The 20,343-nt window shown below is 41.4% G+C and overlaps 3 protein-coding genes across 6 annotated transcripts in view; 1 reads left to right on the top strand and 2 right to left on the bottom strand.

Moving 5' to 3' along the window:
- Nucleotides 1-4,740: 4,740 nt before the first annotated feature.
- On the bottom strand, nucleotides 4,741-5,578 carry LOC115766566 (cuticle protein 16.5). Its single transcript, XM_030710549.1, has 2 exons — nucleotides 5,158-5,578; nucleotides 4,741-5,098 (listed from the first exon to the last, which is right to left on the bottom strand). The coding sequence occupies exons 1-2, from the start codon at nucleotides 5,251-5,253 to the stop codon at nucleotides 4,832-4,834; spliced, it is 363 nt and encodes a 120-aa protein (XP_030566409.1). The 5' UTR covers nucleotides 5,254-5,578; the 3' UTR covers nucleotides 4,741-4,831.
- Nucleotides 5,295-10,437, top strand: LOC115766565 (RNA polymerase-associated protein CTR9 homolog). Of its 4 annotated transcripts, XM_030710548.1 has the most exons (7): nucleotides 5,658-5,725; nucleotides 6,211-6,356; nucleotides 6,427-7,994; nucleotides 8,052-8,268; nucleotides 8,369-8,826; nucleotides 8,887-9,782; nucleotides 9,868-10,161. In XM_030710548.1, exons 1-7 carry the CDS (start codon nucleotides 5,686-5,688, stop codon nucleotides 10,074-10,076), a joined length of 3,534 nt encoding a protein of 1,177 aa, XP_030566408.1. In that variant the 5' UTR covers nucleotides 5,658-5,685; the 3' UTR covers nucleotides 10,077-10,161. The 4 variants fall into 4 exon arrangements, with proteins under 4 accessions (XP_030566407.1, XP_030566406.1, XP_030566408.1 ...); XM_030710547.1 differs by lacking the exon at nucleotides 5,658-5,725 and adding an exon at nucleotides 5,295-5,372 and having other exon boundaries at nucleotides 8,887-10,437; XM_030710546.1 differs by lacking the exon at nucleotides 5,658-5,725 and adding an exon at nucleotides 5,371-5,436 and having other exon boundaries at nucleotides 8,887-10,437.
- Nucleotides 10,438-12,104: 1,667 nt separating this feature from the next.
- Nucleotides 12,105-20,343, bottom strand: part of LOC115766571 — a 46,740-nt gene continuing 38,501 nt past the window's right edge. The window contains exons 6-14 of the mRNA XM_030710554.1: nucleotides 20,179-20,251; nucleotides 18,848-18,999; nucleotides 18,576-18,783; nucleotides 18,386-18,516; nucleotides 18,155-18,308; nucleotides 17,298-18,050; nucleotides 15,751-16,050; nucleotides 15,221-15,618; nucleotides 12,105-13,594 (exon numbers count right to left, since the gene is read on the bottom strand). Coding sequence (XP_030566414.1) covers nucleotides 13,019-13,594; nucleotides 15,221-15,618; nucleotides 15,751-16,050; nucleotides 17,298-18,050; nucleotides 18,155-18,308; nucleotides 18,386-18,516; nucleotides 18,576-18,783; nucleotides 18,848-18,999; nucleotides 20,179-20,251 — 2,745 coding nt within the window. The 3' untranslated portion in view covers nucleotides 12,105-13,018. The remainder of the gene's footprint in view (nucleotides 13,595-15,220; nucleotides 15,619-15,750; nucleotides 16,051-17,297; nucleotides 18,051-18,154; nucleotides 18,309-18,385; nucleotides 18,517-18,575; nucleotides 18,784-18,847; nucleotides 19,000-20,178; nucleotides 20,252-20,343) is intronic.

The raw sequence follows: 20,343 nt of genomic DNA, 5'->3' as shown, positions 1-20,343 counted from the left end.
AGCAGTGGGCGTGGGTTGGGGTAAGGGGTGCTGAGCTGGTTCTGTGCGTGCGTGTATTGAATCCTTTTGTTCCGTGCGGTGAGGGGCTGTTGGAAACGACCTTCATAAAACAAACACGCCGATAATGAGAGGCAGGCGAAGAGACGCCCTTCGCTTTCGCAGCGGGGTGAGGCAAAAATAGGGCCCGGATACGACTATCATTGGGGGTACCTTCGCAAGTGGCAGATGTCATCGAAAACGAAAGCGCACAGTCGGTGCCAGGCGCCAATTGCCCTTCGCTGCTAATGTGAAGACTTTAGGGCACTGGAAACTGCGCCTTACAGTTCCCCGGGAGTGCAACTAACTAGGCGATAATCGACATTTGATTTGGTGCGGCAAAAACTTTCATTGGGGTAGTTGAGTAGTTCGTGAACGGATTTCCAAAGGGCTTAAGTGAGGCTCTAGATATCGACGAAGGTTCAAAATACGTGACAAACACAAGCGCACAGCCAAAGACATTTCCACAATTTTTCTTTAATAAACCAATTTAAATTATTCAGCATTCATTTAAGTGCAATAAATTATTTATTTACTTTTGGCATTTGTTCCATTGGTACTTGAAAAATAGTAAAGCACGACCTATTTGGTCAACGGGATAATATCAATAATTAAGCAACAGTGTAAATAAATAAATTAAAATGTACATACACATACATGATAATGTTTTTGCTCACTAGAATTACGAGGCAGACCGACTTTTATATACACACATCACATAAGGGATGGGAGAAAGTTTAAAAGAGTATATTAAACATAGAATATGAGCAGAAATAAACTTTTTTAATTTCCAACACAACTTGTTACTGAAATAACTGCTTTATTCAGAGCAGAAAATATCATAGTAGGACGATACGTAAATATTAGTATTATATAATTTGCAGCGGTAAGCAAACATGTGTGATACACACATATTTACATCAGTTTATAGATACATACATATCAATATATGCACTTTAATATATATTCTAGCGGGTATTGCCCGGCCTTGCCCGTGGAACGTTATGTGGTAAAAATTGTTGCCTTCCTTACCTGAATTAGTGGAATCGCGGGATAGAGCAATATTTACAAATACTTTTTTTTTTGTTCATTTTCAGCTCAGCTCATTTTACATTACATTACATTTTACGCACATTTAAATACATGAATTTATTTAATTACATACAAGCCAACACGCATACATACGATTGTAATAGTTGTTACTTTTATTTTGAATATAATATATTGTTATGTTTATAATACGTACCAGACACATTTAAAATTGATGCCGACTTTTCCGCCAAGGCCATATCCACGTATCTTCCAATATTTAAGCCATCGCCTATTCAACTATTCAAGTCGCCTTGTCCTCCTTTGCTCAAGCTGCCTTCTCCACATTTGAAGCCCCTCTTCCACTTAAAGTGGAAATCATGAATTTATGAAAACCGCGTAGCAGGTTTTAAGAATACGTTTTTTTCATAATTGCAGCGCAGATTCATATAAATATATAAAATATATGCATAAACTCATTTACAAATATAAATGAATATATATTAAAATTCATATATGTACTCACTCATGCACTCACATATGTATATATAATTACATACATACATGTATACACACACACATACATACATACGTTCATACATACATACATACACACATACATGCATACATACATGCATACATACATACAAACTTACATACAAACATACATACACACGTACATACATACATACATTCTTAAATGCATACATACATACATGCATACATACATACACACATACATACACACATACATACATACATACATACATACATATATACACACTACATAATAGAGACTTACATACACAACACATTCATAGCCTACATTCAAATTGTATTTAAATATAAGTAATTACTTTCTAGCTTAACGTGCGCCTCCATCATATAAGGTAATTAAAGTGAAAATTTTAGCTTTCTAGCTCTGACGGATTAGGCTGTGTTTTGATTGGCAATCAGCCAGTCAATACAAACAGCCTTATATATCGAGATAAATAATACACAATTATATGAAGAGTTTGGGGAAAATGGTTAAGTTATGAAATGAAATTATGAATTCTTAGACTTCTAAGCCAATATTTTTATTTGAATTCAAGAAAATGCTGGTCGTCATAAAATGCCATGAACCGGGGATTTTATGTAGTCAATATTTTAATATTTGTTTCTAACTTAAGGTTGTACTAGCTTTCGCAATACCTTCACGTAACATCTTTTGACTTTCTGCACAGATGCACTTCAGAGTCATTTGTCATTTGGCTTTGTGCCTGGCATACACGTACGTACCACCACTGCCACCTGGTGGGCATGACTGGCTGAGGACGTGGCCGTGACGGACTCGCCATTGTCAAGGCGTCATGCAACAAACAAACAAATAAACAAACAAGAAAATCAACAAAAGAGCGAACGTGTAGAAGGGTTTTTTCTTTGCCTGAAGACGCTGAGCGAAGGGATTTCCCTCTTGAGACAAAGCCAAATGCACGCGAACGTGTTTGATATGCACTTCACTTGGCATAGGCTTAATTATTGGGCCGGAAAGAAGCTAGCCTTGTTCTGGCTTAGAAATGAACAAACAAAAAATTATAAAATTTAATGAAATAAACAAGAAATAAAGAATTTGGTTTTGGAACTGTCAGAGTCCGCAGTTCAAGCTAGAAAGAGTCAAAGTTGGTGGATCTCCTACAAAATTGAATCTCGGAACAGCACAAATAAATACTTGAGAGGATGTTGTCAATTTATGCGCGGCAACGCCAACACTGGTGGAATGAGAAATGAATATCGGATTAGTTCTGAGCTGTTGCTTTCCACTCAATTGTCATTAGGTTTCTTGTGTTCCTTGCTGTTTTCATTCCATTTGCAATAGACTTTTGTGCAGAAAGCAGGCTTAGGAACACGAGTCCTTAAGGAGATCCTAGTTTCCGTTGCATTATTACTGCGCTCTTCCTTGCGCCACAATTGAGCCGAATGTAGAGTGTAGGCGTAAAATGGATGAATTGGTTGCCTGCCTAATAAGCTGCTCTGATAATAACATAGTAATGGAAATGGTCTTCTCAACAAATTAAATGCCCCTTGTCGCTCGGTATTATATTTTTGGGAAAGCGTAACTGAAAAAATCTAATGGAGGACGGACATCACGAGAATGAATACTTTATGGACTTGGAGCTGCGTCCTTTAGCATGTAACATACATTTGTTCCAAACTATAAACCCTTTTTTATAAATTTTCAATGTGTTTGGCGCATAATATATCCAACAATTACAACTTCAAACTACTTATATAAAACATCATATTTGTAGGCTGATGAAGCGTTGGCAGCTGTTGCCAAAGTTTTCCAGCCAAAGTTTCGCAGTTCTCGCATCCCTGACGACTCGGTGCAGTCGCTGACACTTGTTTTTGGTCTAAGTGATTTAGGTACAACTTGTTGTCCCGCCCCCCCCTAAAAAGTGCGGAAATGTATCGCTGAGCGAGAGCAAAAGTTTTGTTGTGCATAATCGTTGCTCGTCCCGGCGGAAACGGATCAAAAGAAACAGTTTGCAAACTCTGTTTGACTAAATGAATTTTTCAAATCTTCATACTTGGCCTCTTAAAGCATTGGGTTTTGCATTAGCCGGCGTCTAAAATTCTGCATAGTCCTGTGCCACTTTGCGAACAGTTAACACCATTCGAGTGAAGTAAAATCAATAAGCGTTTGTTTACCTAGCTGATTAGTTATTCAACGCTTTATGTGTGTTTGTGGAGCATTTACGGGCGGATTATGTGACGACTGACGGTTACCATTTCACGTGAGTATGTGCCGCGGACAAACACGTGCCACGCGGCCGCTCCACAGAGTCCGGTCATAATTCATTTGCATAACATTAACGGCTGTCCGGATGCAAGAGCATGCAACGAAACCAGTTAGAGGGAGTCCAAACTGGAAAGTGGGCTAACAACTAGATTTAAATAATATATTTATATACTATATAATAATATTTTATATGAATTTGAAACCGATCGGTCCGTTTTCGCCAATTTACCACCATTGCGGGTGAAGCTTCGCAAATCTCTGAATGACATATTTATTAAACTTTTACGTAGAGCTTTGAAAATAAGTTTGAAGCAAGTCGGAGAAAACTTGAAACTTCACCAAAAAATTTTAGAATAGCACTTTCCACAAGTTTTAAATGATTTTTTATGTAGATCCTTGAAATTGAGTTTGGGGAAAAGTCGAAAAGTCGTCCAGTAAATCTATGACCCCCATTTCCACAAAGGAGGAATACATTTTGGATAAAGTTTTTCGGTAATTAACCACTGTTGTGGGTGGAATTTTCTAACTTATTAACACAAGACCGTTTAAATATGAAGATGGGAGAGCATTACTAGCTGGCTGTAAATGTTAAATGTTCCTTGATGGAGTTATTTCAGAACTTTCTTGGTGTGTTTTTAATTTAAATGTTACAATTTCTGTCCAGCTTAGTTGACCGAATTTTTCATCTCGAAATTTTCAATACATATAACACCCTTAATTATAGAAAATAGCCCGAAAATTACCACATTTTCCTTATATAAGAAAATTTGATAGTTTTAAAAAGACGTTTTCTTTTGTTATTGTAGTGCGATTCCCGCTTGGGTTTCTCTGCGTGTGAATGAGATCAGGGTAATCCCTCAAAAAATTGACACTTAGCTCAAATCAAACGGGATCTTTTGTCAATCTTCGTTTCAGCTCAATTTATTTTGATATTCTCACTTAACTAAATTTGCATGTGATGTAGCAGTGGCTTTTTTGATTGATTTACTTCTTTAGCAGGGTAGAGACAAGAGCGGGAGCGGCATAGGTGGCAACTGGAGCAGCATAGGATGAGTAAACCGATGGCGCCACATACGAGGCGGAGTAGACGGAAGGAGCGGCAGCGTATGCGGTGTAGGCACGTGGAATGGCAGCCGAGTAGACCGTAGGTGCGGCAGCATACGTGAGGGCAGGTGCAGCGGCGTAGGTGGCAACTGGTGCCACAACATGGGCCTGGGCCACGGCGACGAAGAGAGCCAAGCAAATGAGGAACTACAAAGGAATACAATATTAGAATATCTTCTAAGCAAATGTTGCTTTAGCTAACTCACTTTCATGATGATTGTTTGGGTTTGTGTGTGTACGACGAACGTTCTCAGAGACTGGAGTGCGTTGACTGATGCTGGTCCATAGACAGTCTGCTCCATTTATACTCGCAATCGAGGCACAACTGTGTGCAAGAACAAGTTTGCCTGACACGGATGTGAATTGGTAGCACGGTGGACACTAATCTGCCATATCGAATGGATTAGCTGCGTTCACCTAGGTCTCGTACTTCATTCGTATGCTCACTACCTAATGGATCTTGATTGACAGCGTACAGAAATTGTGTAGGTCGTTCACGAAGAGAGAAATAAAGCCTACAGTTTGGGCTTAGGCTTATTGTTTTCGATTTCATTGCGCCGGGTCGCACCTGAGCGGTGACAAGCAACATTACTAAGCATAAAGGCGACTTACAATACAATATAGTAATTATGGGTTTGTGTATCTCTGAACAATTCAAAGACGTCATGTAATTCACGTCATAACTATATGTTTACAACCAATTATGAGTTTGACATTGACATTGTCCGAGGCGAATGGAAGGTGTTGAAAACCACGTAACGAGAGCTTTTTGCAGTGGGTATTTCTAGATTTTATTCTTTTCAAAAGCTATTTTTAAAACGGAATTAATACGTGTACGGGTTCATGATAAGCTACATATTTGACCTATAAAAGTAGTTAGTGTTGCCAATTTAGCCGTTTTTTAGTTATGGTTTAAAAACTGATTCAGCTATTATTAGTATTAGACTTAGCTACTTTTTAATCAATCGGAACGCTGGAATAAAACGAATCTTTAGATCAGGTTTTGGTAAATCGTTAGGTAGCACTTGCTCCCTATAATAGGTACAATAACTTAGCTTCTAATAAATTGTAGCTAGCATTTTCAAACTGAGCTGTACTTAATGAAATTATCGTTCTGGCAGACATGTATTGATTTATAGTATATATGTAGTTATCGATAGGAATTTGACAGGCATGCCTGCATGCTTTTTTTTCATCCTGCAAGGAGATAAAGCTAACAGAAAGTGAGAGTCGACAGATGAATAATTTTCTGGTTGCAGGTATGTCTAATAAAATTGGAAAAATTGAAACAGCTCAACAATCGCGAAACAGTGGACAAGTAATGGAACCACTTTGTGATGTGCAGGAGGTGCTTAACGCACTCTGCTCCAAGCGGGTCAAACTGCGTGAATGGATACAAAAAGCTGTAAGTATCATAGAGAAACATTCAAGATAATGCAGTCCACTGCCATCGCGCTCGTTGCTCCCATTGCTAGTGGGCGTATTATCACCAAAATCAGTTTGAAGGTTTCGTGCTGCTGTTGGAGAATGCCATTACCCGTGGCTTCAAGACCTATCCGGGCTACAAGGAAGATTTACTGAAAATCCACACTCTGTTGGCAGCGCACTTCTTTCGTCTGGCCTGCAGCGAGCATGGCAACCGTCGTGCCATGTGGCAAGAGAAGGTATCGCAACAACTGCAGATCATGGACAGCATGCAGCTGGTTTCCAATGACTTGCCGCATCTCTTGTGTCGCGGCTTTGCGCTGATGCTGACGGAGGCGCGTCTACAGGACGCAGATAATCATTTTGTTTCCGTGCTGCGACAGATGCCGTACAGTGTCCCCGCCCTGCTGGGTCGCGCCTGCCTGGCCTACAATCGTCAGGAGTATCGTGTGGCGCTGGGCTACTTTAAGAGCGTGCTACAGCATCATCCGCACGGACCGGCCGATGTGCGCGTGGGCATTGCCCACTGTTTTCTCCAGATGGGCGATTTGGACAGCGCTCGACGTGCCTTCGAGATGGCCGTACAACGCAATGGACGCTGCATAAATGCGCTGCTGGGCATCGCACAACTGAAGCTTAACGAGCGCCAGCGTGCAGCCAATATGGAGGCCACAAATTTACTATGCGCCGCCTTTGAGCTGAACCATCGTCATCCCGTGGTGCTCAGCTGGCTTGCGTGCTACCTTTACTATTCACGCAACTACGGCAAAATGCAAACGGCCGCTGGGAATGCATATTTAATCACAGATAATCCACTGCTGAAGGCTCAGAACTGTTTTCTGATTGCGCGCAGCTTTCACGCGCAAAGCAACTTCGATCGTGCCTTTGATTTCTATGGTAAGGCCTTGAAGTGTCTTTCGGAATATGCGCCACCTTATCTGGGCATCGCCCAGATGTATGTGCGTCGCGGACAGCTCGATCTGGCGGAGCACTCGCTGCGCTCCCTGCTTAAACTGTTGCCAGATAATCCTCACGGACTGCGCATGCTGGCCACGCTATATGCCCAGGCGGACTCACCCGGTAAGCTAGACAAAGCGATACAGCTGTTTAAAAGTGCTTTGGAGCGACCAGGTGCGCGGGATGATTACGACACATGGCTGGGTCTGGCTGGCACCTACGGGCGCCTGCAGCTTTGGGGGGAAGCCATCGACGCCTACGAGCAGGCCGTAAGCATCTATTTACGTTTACAAAAGACTACCAAGGAGGCACCTATAGCTTGGCTTAATAATGTGGCAGCTCTGCAGTTGCATGCCGGGCAGCCGGAAGCGGCACTGCAAACGCTGGATAAGGCTTTGTCTACGAATCCGAAAGGTGCCACTCAGGAGCACAGCGAGTGCAACATTCTCACGATGAGATTCAATAGGGCGCGCGTGCTGGAGGAACTGCACTTGGCAGATCGGGCGGAGGACAGCTACAAACAGTTAATTGCTGAATATCCCAATTATTATGACAGCTATCTAAGATTGGGCATTATGGCCAAGGACCGCAATCAAATTATCATGGCCATGGAGTATTTTAAGGCTGTGCTACAGCTGGAAAACGACAACGTGGCAGCCAGGTGGAAGTAAAAAATATTGTTCTTTTAAATTATATTTAAATTTAACTGCCTTTGTAGAACTTATCTGGGCAATTTGTATGCCAAGCAAGGCGCACTTTCGCAAGCCATGTGCAACTATAATGTGATCATGCGGCGTCCGGGCAGCTTCGGGGACTCATATATGCTTGTCGCCGTGGGCAACGTATGCTTGGTAAAAGTACAAAGGACCACGGCCAATGGCCAATTGGAGATGGCAAAGCAATATCAGGAGAATGCACTGCAGTTATTCAGAAAGGTAAGCGGCAGGAAATTCGTATGCGTATGCATTAGAGCTCTGCATTCGCTAGATAATTGGCTTCAAGCTCGGATACTCAACTCGATTTATTACATTTAAGGCCCTTGAACAAAATCAACGAAATTTGTGGGCCGCTAATGGAATTGGTGTTGCGCTGAGTAATCATGGACATCTGGCAGATGGAGAGTCGATCTTCAAGCAGATTGTTGAGTCTAGTAAGCGCTGTACTGAGGCTATTTTAAACACAGCACACATTGCCATGGAACAGGAGCATTATACAGAAGCAATAGACATATATAAACAATGTTTGAAGGAGTTTCTGCCCTCCAACAGTGTGAAAGAGATGCACTTGCTAGCGAAAGCTCTCTATCAAACCGGCCAGTTCGAGGAGGCCAAGCAATTGCTGCAAAAAGCTCGTCATGTGGCGCCCCAAGATCTGATGATACTCTATAATTTGGGAATAGTTATAAAGCAGGACATCAGAGAAACATATGGCAAGCAGCGAACCGATAGGACAGAGCTGCAGCGCGCCGAGAAGGAGCTTAATATGGCTCAAAGGTTAGTTGAGAAATTATTTGTATTAGGTACTTTGAATGTTTCTTGACTTTGTTGCCGCAGCATCTTTCAATACCTGGGGGGTAAGGAAGAGTCACTACAGACAGCTTACAAACAGGCGAATAAGTGCAGCAAATTGCTTGCAAATGTGCTGGAAGATTTTAAGAACTTGAGTGATCTTGATGAAGTGGAGAAAAAGACTGAAGAGCGTCAAAAAGCAAAGAGAGATAAGGCAAAAGCTAAAGAAAGCTCACGAAAAAAAGATTACTCGAAAAAGCGTGAACAGAAAGAAACTGAGACCGAAGTCCCTCAAAAGAGTGAGAAAGAAGAACCGATGAGTAAGGATCGTTACCGAAGAAAAGATCCCTCGAAGAAGAGCCAAGAAAAGATAAGTTCTACGGATGAGCAGGTAAAGGTTGAGCAAGAGAATTCAATATGTACGGAAGGCCTTCGAAAAAAAGAACACTTAAAAAAGCGTCAAGAGATGGCAACCGGTGCAGATGAACAAGAAAAGTCTAAAAACGACGAAAAGTCACGCAAAAAAGAGTACCCGAAGCAGAGTCAAGAGAAACCCATTCACTATACCGATCTCGAGAATGATGAGCTTGAGAAACCATTAAGTGATGTACTCTCTACTCATTGTAGTAAAAAAGAACACTCGAAGAAGCGTAAGGAGAAGGTTTATGAAACTAGCGATAGGCAGAAGATTGAGAAATACGAATCGGTAGATAAGGAGCGTTCTCGAAAAAAAGAACACTCAAAAAAAAGCGAAGAGAAGCCAACTGACAGCCACGAACTCCAGAATGTTGAGCCAGAGAAACTAGTATGTGAAGTAATTAATGCTCATGCCCGGAAAAGAGAACACCCGAAAAAGCGCCAAGAGAGGTCAAGTGACGCGGAAGAGTACCTTAAAATTGAAGATGGATCCGAAAACAAAGAATACCCGAAGCAGAGCGAAGGTAAGCCATATTTCAGCAACGAGCTCCTGAAAGTCGAGCAAGGAAGTCCAATAAGTGATGTACTGAATACCGATTCCCTCAAAAGAGAACACTCGAAAAAACATCACAAGGCAACTGATGCTGACGATCCCCAGAATAGTGAGAGAGAGGAACCGAAAAGTAAGGAGCGTTCCCGAAAAAGAGAATCCTCAAAGAAGCATCATGAGAAGCCAAGTGATAGCCACGAGCTGCAGATGGTTGAGCAAGAGAAACTTCTGGTTGGGAAGAAATTCAAAAGCCCCGCCAAAGTTGTGATCATGGACCAGGAGTTGGATACAGTTAAACCAAGGCAAAAACTGAATATTGAGGAACCTACTAAAAACACAGCAATTGAGATGACAATGGCAAAAGAAGAATTCAAGCTAGAAGACGCACGCAATGAGGAAAAAATCAAATCGCGTAAAAGAAAGCACAAATCTAAAGAGTTTGAATGCGAGGAGGAATCTAAGCCTGAGAAGAAGCACAAAAAGTCGAAGGAAAAGAAGTATAAAAGTGATTGCCAGAATATTGTTGAACTTCCCTAGATCGACAACCCGTTTGAATTATGGAATAAACTGTTGGTTTTAACTAAACTGATCATAATTTGAGGAATGACAATAAATGTTGTGTAAATGTTGTCGTTTGCACTCAACATCATGTTATTTTTTGTAATTCCCGCGAGGTAAAACAAATGTACAAACAGAAATTTCACATACAATTTATTTGCCGAAACGTGCGCCCACAGCGGGGCTAGTCGTCAGGTGTGAGGGACTAGCCCCGCTGGGACTTGGGTCTGTTACACATATGCATGCATTTATGTATGTATCCGTACATACGTGCTTGTTCATTTGAATATCGAGTCATGTTAAATAACCGCAGGACATTGGTCGCCGACTCAAATTACGCACACTTGAAGCCACTTTGTAACTGTCAGAGTCAAACGAACCGAAGTCAAATTCAAACGCGAAAAAATACGTTCGCTCATTAATATCAATTTATGAGCTGAGACACGAAATTAGTCTGTGACAAGCTTCGCCGCAGGATGTGGAATGCTTGAACACACACAAGCACACACAGGCATCTAAAGGGATATTTGCTTGCTTTTTGGGTGCTTTTGTGGGTTGCGTCTGGGGTTCTGTTCTGTTGCGTTAATTAATTCCAAATGTATTGCGTGTCCTGCCAAAAGGACAAATATGCGCACACGACTTCATGTCATGTGTGTCCTGTTGGTTGGGTGTGTGTGCGCGCCGCTGTTGTCATTAGCAGCGACTCGAGGGCTCGCTTACTCTTTAAATTATGAAAAATGTCTATAGCCTACGACAAATCAAATCAACGTCAACTGCCAGCAGTCAGATTCTGACAGGTGTCATATATTCTTTAGGTTAATTAAGCGCTCCTCCAAGCTTGTTTTTAATTTTTAATTGTATACTATTTTTGTTGCCATATTTAAATATACAAGGCTATATTGTGACATTTGTAATAAATGCATTAAATGTTTTCCAGTCAAATATATCCGCAAAAAAACCCTTTGCATTCATTTTCTGATTTAGTTCTTTATTTATTCTTGCACATATTTCAGATTTGTTTCCTTCATTTTTTTAAATATTAAGATTTATTTGTATAAGACGTTAAAAACGCTTTGGAAATCTTACGAAAAATGAAAATCCAAATAAAAATTAAAGATTTCGCTTACAACTTAAATAATTGACAGAAATGTTGAAAATATTAATCTAAGTTTAGTGACAATTTCAAACAAATTTTTTTTTTAAAATATATATTTTTGGGAAGTTATGTAGATAACTATACAATATATTTATTTCCAATTTATTTATTTTTTATGTTAATTTACAATTCGAGTCACAATATTATTTGATTCTGTCTATTCAAAAAGCACTTGCAATTTATTTATTTAGATGTGGTTCCAAAGAAATTCGAACACTGGCAAAAACTTGTAGTTTGTGTGTGTGTTTGTTTATCTTAAAGAGTTTTTATTTGAATATTGGGCGGGTGGCAAAATGTTTACATACACATGGCGCGGGCATTTTGGATTTTAATTACATATATACTTACATATTTGATAAAGTTCCGACAACAGATGCTTATAAAGTTCTTTCACATTTAACAAAAATATTATCGTTGATATACGAAATACATATATATATATATATATATATATATGTATTATAATTTATGCATACACATACATATCATTTGCGCCTAGCCAGATTCCTTTAATGTTGTGCTATATGTATTCGTATATATATTATCTATATGCATGTATATAGTAAGTATATATAATATATACATATATGCCTATGTTATGTTATTTATGCCATATAAGTCAATAATATACTCAGGATTTGTTCATTCATGAAAGGGGGATAGTCTTTTCGTAGATTCAATGTGACTAACTAATTTAGTTTAGACTACATGAGTTAAATGGCTACAATTAATGCTATATTTTATGGTTCACTTAGTCTTAGCCTAGTTAATATATACAACTCTGGCTACATCTAAATTCTCAAGGGATTTTTAGATATACATATATATAGATTTTATTTTTTGTAATTTTTACCATGGTGTATTTCCATTTAGTTGTTAAGTATTTGTTTAAACTAGTTTCTTGATGAATTCACAAGCATAGCTCATTATTTTCACTGAAGTATTTTTTGCGCACAAAGTATGTCAAGTATAAGTAGTTTATGTGGCTCAGTATTTAACTGATTCTTGGTACATAAATAAAAGCTACAACTATTAGTATTGCCTGGTTTCACCGAAATATATATATGGAATATATGTCATCATTTCTGCACACACATATACATACATATAAACAACGCTATGAAAACTGTGTTCCTGGTACAAGTAAACTATAAATGCTTTGTTCTCTTGTGGTTTACAGTTAAGTTTAGTCGATTTAAGATCTCTCACTTACCCATATAACATTCTATGATCGCTCTGCCATTTTGGAAGTCTTATTATTGTTTTTTTGTTCGCTTCGCTTTATGCCATTTTCAGCTGGGTGTTATTCCAAAAAGCTAAACGAAAGTGTATGTTGGGCAGCTGAACTACATAACTATAATACAATATGGGATTACAGTTCTGGTTTTGGGTCAGGTTCTCTAGACGATGGTGGTGCGCTCAGCGCCTGACGTGGTGCACGTACTGCTCCCCCCAATGCACACGATCTGACATTTAATGTCATCTTTGGCTAACTCTCAGGAGCTCACCGTCTCATAGTTACCGCCCACACCGCCACCGACGACTCCCATCAGGGAGCTGCCCACGCTGAGCAGCGGCGATTGCGTGCCAGCTACACTTCCCAGTGTGCTGTAGGCTGTTTGGGCACGTGGCGAGGTGAGCAGCGATTGGGCAGCTCCAATGGTTATATTACCGCTGGTCACTGAACTGGTCATCGCTGCCGAAACGCCGCCCAAGTGCAGGCTGCCTGGATGCGGCAATGTATTACACGTTATTCCACCTCCAATGCTACTGCTGTTGGTTTGCAGGGAGCCGTTCGACTGGCCGTTCAGCAGCGGCATCGTGCAGGTGGTTGTCGAGCCGTAGGGCGAGGTGGGAGATGTGCGGGTTTCGTAGGCGGGAAGATAGGTGGTGGCTCCTCCATTGGGACCACTGCTGCCACGTCCCGGTATTCTCGTATAGATGTTTGGTGGTGTTCGTGTCGACAAGAGCGGCGGTGGAGCCGTGTATACCGGACGCTGTGCAGCTGGCGCCCTCTGTGGTGTGTTGTATAAGCTAAAGGCGGGATTGGTGGTCAACGACAGTTCCCCATACTGCAAGAGAGAATGAGAGTGGGTGGAGATTGGGGTGGGGCAGTAGGGAGGTTCGTTTAGAAGTACTCATAAATAAATAAAAAATCCAAAGTGCAACTTTTATTTATATTTGGGCTGCATATTAAAATTTAGATAACAAATTTGTTGCATGTGTGCTAAAAAGTTAGTAGTAGTTGTTAGTAGCAAAAACAACTTTAACTGCTAATGAGCTTGTTAGGCAACGGCGCAGGGCATTGGCGGCGGGAGGTAATACAACACAAACTAAAAGCCAAACAAAAGTAACTTAAAATTTGGCCAGTTGGTTGGCCAGTCAAAGCAAAAACCATTTTTAGCTCATCACAATTTTATGTCGGCCCTTGGCTGAAAAAGCGACAACAATGATAATATTTTTCATGTGTATAGAAAGTGAGTTGTCCAAAATTCGAGAAAAACTGTGTATGCCGTGTAGGTTATACATAGAAATTATTCATCTAAACTATAAATAAAACTGTTTACTGTGTCCTAAGGCTTACGTATCACGACATCCCTAACCAAAACTAAGGGTTTGAGCACGAAGACCGGCAGCTCAATGGCCTTAATGACATAGCTTGACAGCATTAATGATTAACAATATGGTTTTTACTATTTTGAGTTTAAAGTTTATCCTTAGAATAGGCAAAAAAATATATCGATTTGGGCATAAGAGACCATAGTTACGAATTATTTATTTGCGATCTTTGACTAATTGCTTTCAAATGTCGTCAAGTTTTCCTTCGGTTTGCAATGGCTGTCGGTACATATAATTCCACGCTTACATTTTGCCAACAGCTCAAATTAATTTGTGTCAATAATGTGTAATAATAACTTGTGTGGTCCATGGGCATAAACCGAGAAATTTCATATTGTCCATACAAAATAATCGTATTAGCCAATATCTGCCTGCCATATTTGAGGATATTGTTAGTTTTAGAGACGAAGCCGGGGAGGCGAGCCTCGCATATCAAAATTAATTTCCATATGCATTGGCTAACCATGAATTTGTATCTGCGGCTTGTGGTAATCAGGACATGGGGTGGCATTGGCTAAATTTAGACTAAACTTGAGAGTTTTCATCTGAGCCCAGTGTCTGGCGGCCATGAAAATACTTAAGTTAAATGGCTTCTTATATAGCCAGACAAAAAAGTAAGCAAACTTGGAGAAATTTGTGAAGCGCTTGTCTTGACTGTGTAGTGTATCTTGCCACAAAAATCGATTTAGAATGTTTTCTGTGACACTTTTATAAGGCAATTGTAAGGAATTCACATTTAGACTACTTCAATATATTTACAACTTGTTGTAGTTCTTTAAAAAAAGGCATTTAAATTTTAGAAAAAAATATTTTCAAATTGGGCCCGATTAAATATGCAGCAAAATTAACAAAAGCATGAACAAGCCTTAAGGTATGCAACATAATTTAAATTACATTTCAAAAAATGTTTCGAGAATGGAACCATTTAAACATCGCCAAATGAGGCGCAATAAAAGTGCGTGCACTCATTAATAATATTTTGTTTTCCCAACTGTAGGCTTTTAATTTGTGAGTAACCACTGTAGCATATATTGCCGGCGGGGAAGACATCGGCAATTCTTCCCTATCTAGCGACTCACCTGTTTGCCAAAGGTGGGCGAGAGCGAAGGCGGCGGCGGCGAAGCGGTGTTAATGCGCGTGGGTGGTGTGTACAGAATGCGCTGTGATTCCATATTCAAGCGGTCGAAAGCCTTCTCTTCCAGATGGAACTCGTCCTCGCTGTTGGCCTCCTGTGGCACCACATCCGGGTTTTTGTCCTCCAAACTTGAATGGCTGCCCATGTTGCGCGACAGCGGCTCAGCGCTGCCTTTGTCCGCCTCCGTTGTGGTGGCATCACCATTCACATGGCGGCGGCTCTGTTTGCTGCGGAATTTAATAAAGATCACAACGCAAATGGCCACCAAAAAGAGTGTCGCAATGACGCCAACTAGCGCGCCCAGCAGCGGTGTCAATTGCACTAGCACCGCGGTCGAGGATGCTGCAACAACAACAACAACAGCAACAAGGTGCAGAAAGAGTGCATGAGTAAAATGTTGCAAATGAGAGAATACGGAAAATGCCAAAAGCAGCAGCTGGTGGCTAAACTGTCGGCTTATTCATTGTGTCTTACCTGTTCGCAGAAGGGGCGCGGAGAGTGTGCGTCCACGCACGCGATATGCCACCTTGCTGGCTCCCTGTGCATTGACAGCTGTTACACGTATGTTGAAAGCCGAATCGCTAGGCAGACGCTTTACTGTAAAGTCCGCATACTTATAGGAGGCATTGTAAAGTATCTGGCGGGTGAGCTCATCGTAGACCTGGGCATGAAAATGCTGTGGAATGCCGCCATCATAGCCGGGTATGCATTGTATCTGCAACGAGTTAGCCGTGGCATTATACGTCGTACAGTTTTTTACCGGTTCGGGTAGATCTGTGAATTAAAATAACAATAATATTGTATTGTTAAGCTGTTTTAGTCTATGCCAGGAAGCTGTTGCAAATTCAACAGAAATTTTCAATTAGTATTCTTGATGTGTGGTGGTAATTTGTGGATTTGTCTAAAGCTGGCGAAAATATCAAAATTTGCAATTGCATTTGCAGCAAAAATAAATTGTTAGCACTATTTTAAATGGAGAAGTAAAAAGCTGCCGAAAATAAGCTTCTAAGACATATAAGCTAGCGAAGGGATACGATATGTGACAGATTATAGCACCGATTTCTGCCAGCATCTATAAAAATCAAAAGATTACGAAAAGCTCCCAAGTTTACATGAATTAAGCAAGTCGTTCATTGTATATTGCTGTATGTAATTAAATGTCTGGTAGATAGCAATTATCTAATAGAAACCATCACGAAAAGTAATTGACAGGTTTAAAAATAGAATTTCATTTTGAAACTAAGTAGATTAGCTGTCAATACTTTCAACAACATTTGAGAACATTTTTTTTGAAAATTCGTTGCACAATTAAACTGAGTGAAAAAACAATCAGCTTTAAAATGCATTGATTTACATGAATTTGTGTATACTAAGTTTCAGGGTTATGGCGCTGCTGTTCCATTATCCTTTTGGCATTTCAGGCCAGGGTCGTTGTGTATTTTAATTTAACGGCAACAGCCATTGGGCGATAGGTAAATAAATGATGTGCCTTGCAATTTATTGCATTTGATTATCAGATTATTGGCGACACAGATTGAAGCTGGCTGCATCAACACCAACAACAGCAACAACAGCAACAACATGAATGTTGGTAAACGTGGCTTTTATTGCTGCCAGGGACAATGGCAACACGGACAACTGGTCAGCCGGACGGTCCGCTGGTGCTGCTGCGCCAAACGACAAACAATTGCGACGCGTAAAATTGCCACATCGCTGCAATATTTCCCAGCAGCGAAATGTAAATAACGCGCGCAGAGATTCACGCACCAAATCGCTGCCACTTGGCCGCGTTACGTGCAACAATTATCTGCTGGCCACTGCGACCGCAATCGATTCCAACCCTTGCCCCACGGCCAATCGCAGCGGCATCAGCAGCAGCCGGAATTGAGTAAACATGTTGCACGTCAAAGTGTTGGAAATGTTCGATGCGAAATTAATTAAAATATATATTTGTTGTTTTATCAATTTTCAACTAACTGACGACCGACTGACTGGCCAGGTAAGTCAGCAGATGCACTCACCTGCCGGCTGAATGTGATACCAACAGGGCTGGCTGTGGCCCATGGGGCTGTTGGCCACGCAGGAGATGGCGCCAAAGCTCTCATAGCTTTCCACATGATAACTGTAAACATTGTTCAAGGGGGGCGCTGCTGTAGTCGCAGGCGTGGCCAGCAACTGGCGATGGTGCTGCTGTTTATGCAGCGCCGCCAACCGCTTGCGCTCTGCCAGCTGCACACTGCTGGCCGCATTGCTGTGATGCGAAGCTGAATCGCCGCTGGGTTGGAGGAGCTGCTGCTGCTGTGTTTGCTGCTTGCGAGGGGGCTGTTTGTTTTCTACATGGTTTTTGTGCATCATGTTCGAGTAGACCATTTGCGTGTAGGGCTGCTCCACATAATCCGTATAGCTGTCGAGCTCTTGCTCCTCGTGCTCCAGCTCGTAGTCATCCTCGAAGTGTACGGCACCAGCAGCTGTCATGTCCACAATGCTAGCCACGCGTCCGTGGCGACCGTGCAGCAGACGTTGGGCGCCATGTGTGTGCTTCCGTTTGCTGCGCTGATAATATCCGCCGGATGGCACTTGCAGCGGCATTGGCAGCGTGGCGGGCACTAGCTGCGCCAGCATCGGCAACTCGATGAGACTCTCCAGCGAGTTGTTGAAGTGCCACTTGTAATTTAGATTATCGAGTGGATTGGCATCCACCTCACAGGTAATGTTGATTGTCTGCTTGAGTGCGGCGCGTATAATCGTCGAGTCTGACTTGCACACGGGCGGATCTGTGGGGCAGATGGAAAAGAAGAACAAGAGCAGGACAAGTGCCACGAGTGCAGGATGAAGACGAATGCTCAGGTCAAGTATTGGTCGCTTGTCGGTCACTTACATTTGACATCCAGGTAAACCTCGTTGCTAGACACGCTACCCTGCAGATTGGTAGCGCGGCAAAAGTATTGGCCATGTGACGACTTGGAGATACCCTGGAGTACCAGTGTTTGATTGGATATGATTACGCCACGTGATGAGTGCAGTTGCTTATCCTACATAAGTTGTATAATATTTAAATTACAATGCTAGGTTTAATAAAAGTTGTGTTTATTTAAAGAATGCCACATACATTGTGATACCATTCGACGCGGGTAATCGCAGGATTAGCACGCACATCGCACTCCAGATAGACATCGGAACCCTTGAGCAGGTTATTGGGATCGAGTGGCGCGCCCAAATTCAGATTAACAATGGGTGCATCTGCAAGGAATTGTGAAGTGCTACAGTTCGTATTCGCTTTAGAGTTAATGTCAACCTACGCGTCACATTGAGCACACGGGAATCCTTCAGGTAGAGGCCCATGTTCCCATTTCCCATTGTTGTCATTACCGTGGTATCACCTTCGTGCAGTTGCTGAGATGTTATGCCAGAGTTGAGAGCAATGGAGCATACCACTTGACGCTCATTGTCCTCCGGCACGGGTATGAGCATCAGCTCAGATATGGTCGTATTGCCATCGGAGGCAGTCTGTGCATTGAAGTAAAGTTGTTTGATTGATGGCGTGCCTGATTAGTGCTAGTCTCTGACTTACCGACTGTGAAGCACCCTTCAGTATCTGACCAGCCTTGGACCATATGATGTGTGGCGGCGGACGAGCACCGACTGCCGTGCAGGTTACATGGGTGCGTGTGCCGGCGACTACAGCGTGGTTGAGTCCCTGAAGCAGCAAACTCAGTGGAGGTACTGAGTAAAAAGCGAGGGAAGAAATGTGTATATTAAGTCAAATTAAGTAAATGATTAAAAACAAGTAAGAGGTTCTAGTCGGGAGCTCCCGACTAGGGGATTCTATTCTATTTTGGAAGCTATATGTCAAGTTTGTTGACTCAAGCTCTTATTATTCACCAAAATTACCCAAAAAACGGGATATCGATATCGATTTTTATCGATTGCTTGGAAACGGAGGAAGTTATCGATTATCGGAAACAAACTCGCTCTGCGCGGGACCTAGGAGCATCTACATCTAAAATTTCAAGTCTCTACCTCTTATAGGTTCTGAGATCCTTGCGTTCATACATACGGATGGACGGACGGACAGACAGACGGACATAGCTAGATCGACTCGGCTATTGATGCTGATCAAGAATAAATATACTTTATGGGGTCGGAGAAGCTTCCTTCTGCCTGTTACATACATTTGGCTTCCGCACAAATACAATATACCCTTGTACCCATTTTAATGGGTTCAGGGTATAATTATTAAGAATAATTGTTTCAAATCATATTAAAAAAACTATTCCTAAAACATTGAATTTCTAAAAATTCTATCTCAAATTACGAAAAGGATTGAAATTAGAAATGGAAGCTAAAATGTAGAATATATTCGGGCTTTATGTCATTCACTGAATTACAATTTTTGGAAGCATTTTCCCAGTCACATTGCCTTTATGGAATAAAAGGTAATTTAATTATGCCTAATACGCTGTTGTCTATGTACTCGATACCATTTTACCACTAACATACTATAACGATATACAAGCTTATTATTATTGTACTGCCCGCACCTATGGGATTCACATTGCGAATAGCATATTCACATAGTAGCCCAGCCCACCATTTTACTAGGTTTGATGCTATAAATGCATAAACATCGGACTATACGCGCATTAGAGCCAACCACAATGACAAAAACTTTAATTACATTAATTTTCATGAAATAGCCTTCAGTGGTGCACTGTGCGCAACCTCAAACAACCCCACTGCCTGTGCGGCCTTGAACTGTTGACATTCGGCAAGCGCCCACGTCGAACCATAAACATTTCGAAAACTGACAAACAGAAGCGGGAAATTTTTAGCATATATTATTTGAATAAAACTGTAATATGAAACGAGACATGCTTATTAAAGATGATTGCTTCAACTTACGGTTCATGTCCAGGATAACTTTTTTGGTCAGCGCCGGGACGACATGGCCATTGCTGGCCTGGCAGGTGTACATCTACATGGTGGAAAGAAAGTAAAATAAATAAATTGATTTATGCATAATACGATAATTGGCCTACTATGAATACAATATACTATAATATGCGA

This window comes from Drosophila novamexicana, unplaced genomic scaffold (genome assembly GCF_003285875.2).
Source record: "Drosophila novamexicana strain 15010-1031.04,08,12 unplaced genomic scaffold, DnovRS2.1 tig00001209-arrow-arrow-pilon, whole genome shotgun sequence".
NCBI lineage: Eukaryota > Metazoa > Arthropoda > Insecta > Diptera > Drosophilidae > Drosophila > Drosophila novamexicana.
The sequence above is the reverse complement of the archived record's forward strand: the minus strand, read 5'-3'. Positions and strand labels throughout refer to the sequence as shown.

Excerpts from the sequence above, each read along its gene's own strand:
- LOC115766566 (XM_030710549.1), bottom strand. The coding sequence starts at position 5,253 with ATGGAGCAGACTGTCTATGGACCAGCATCAGTCAACGCACTCCAGTCT. Across the intron at positions 5,099-5,157 it reads CCCAAACAATCATCATGAAA|TTCCTCATTTGCTTGGCTCT; the intron begins GTGAGTTAGCTA and ends ATTCCTTTGTAG.
- LOC115766565 (XM_030710545.1), top strand. The coding sequence starts at position 5,686 with ATGGAAGGTGTTGAAAACCACGTAACGAGAGCTTTTTGCA. Across the intron at positions 7,995-8,051 it reads AACGACAACGTGGCAGCCAG|AACTTATCTGGGCAATTTGT; the intron begins GTGGAAGTAAAA and ends CTGCCTTTGTAG. Across the intron at positions 8,827-8,886 it reads GAGCTTAATATGGCTCAAAG|CATCTTTCAATACCTGGGGG; the intron begins GTTAGTTGAGAA and ends TTGTTGCCGCAG.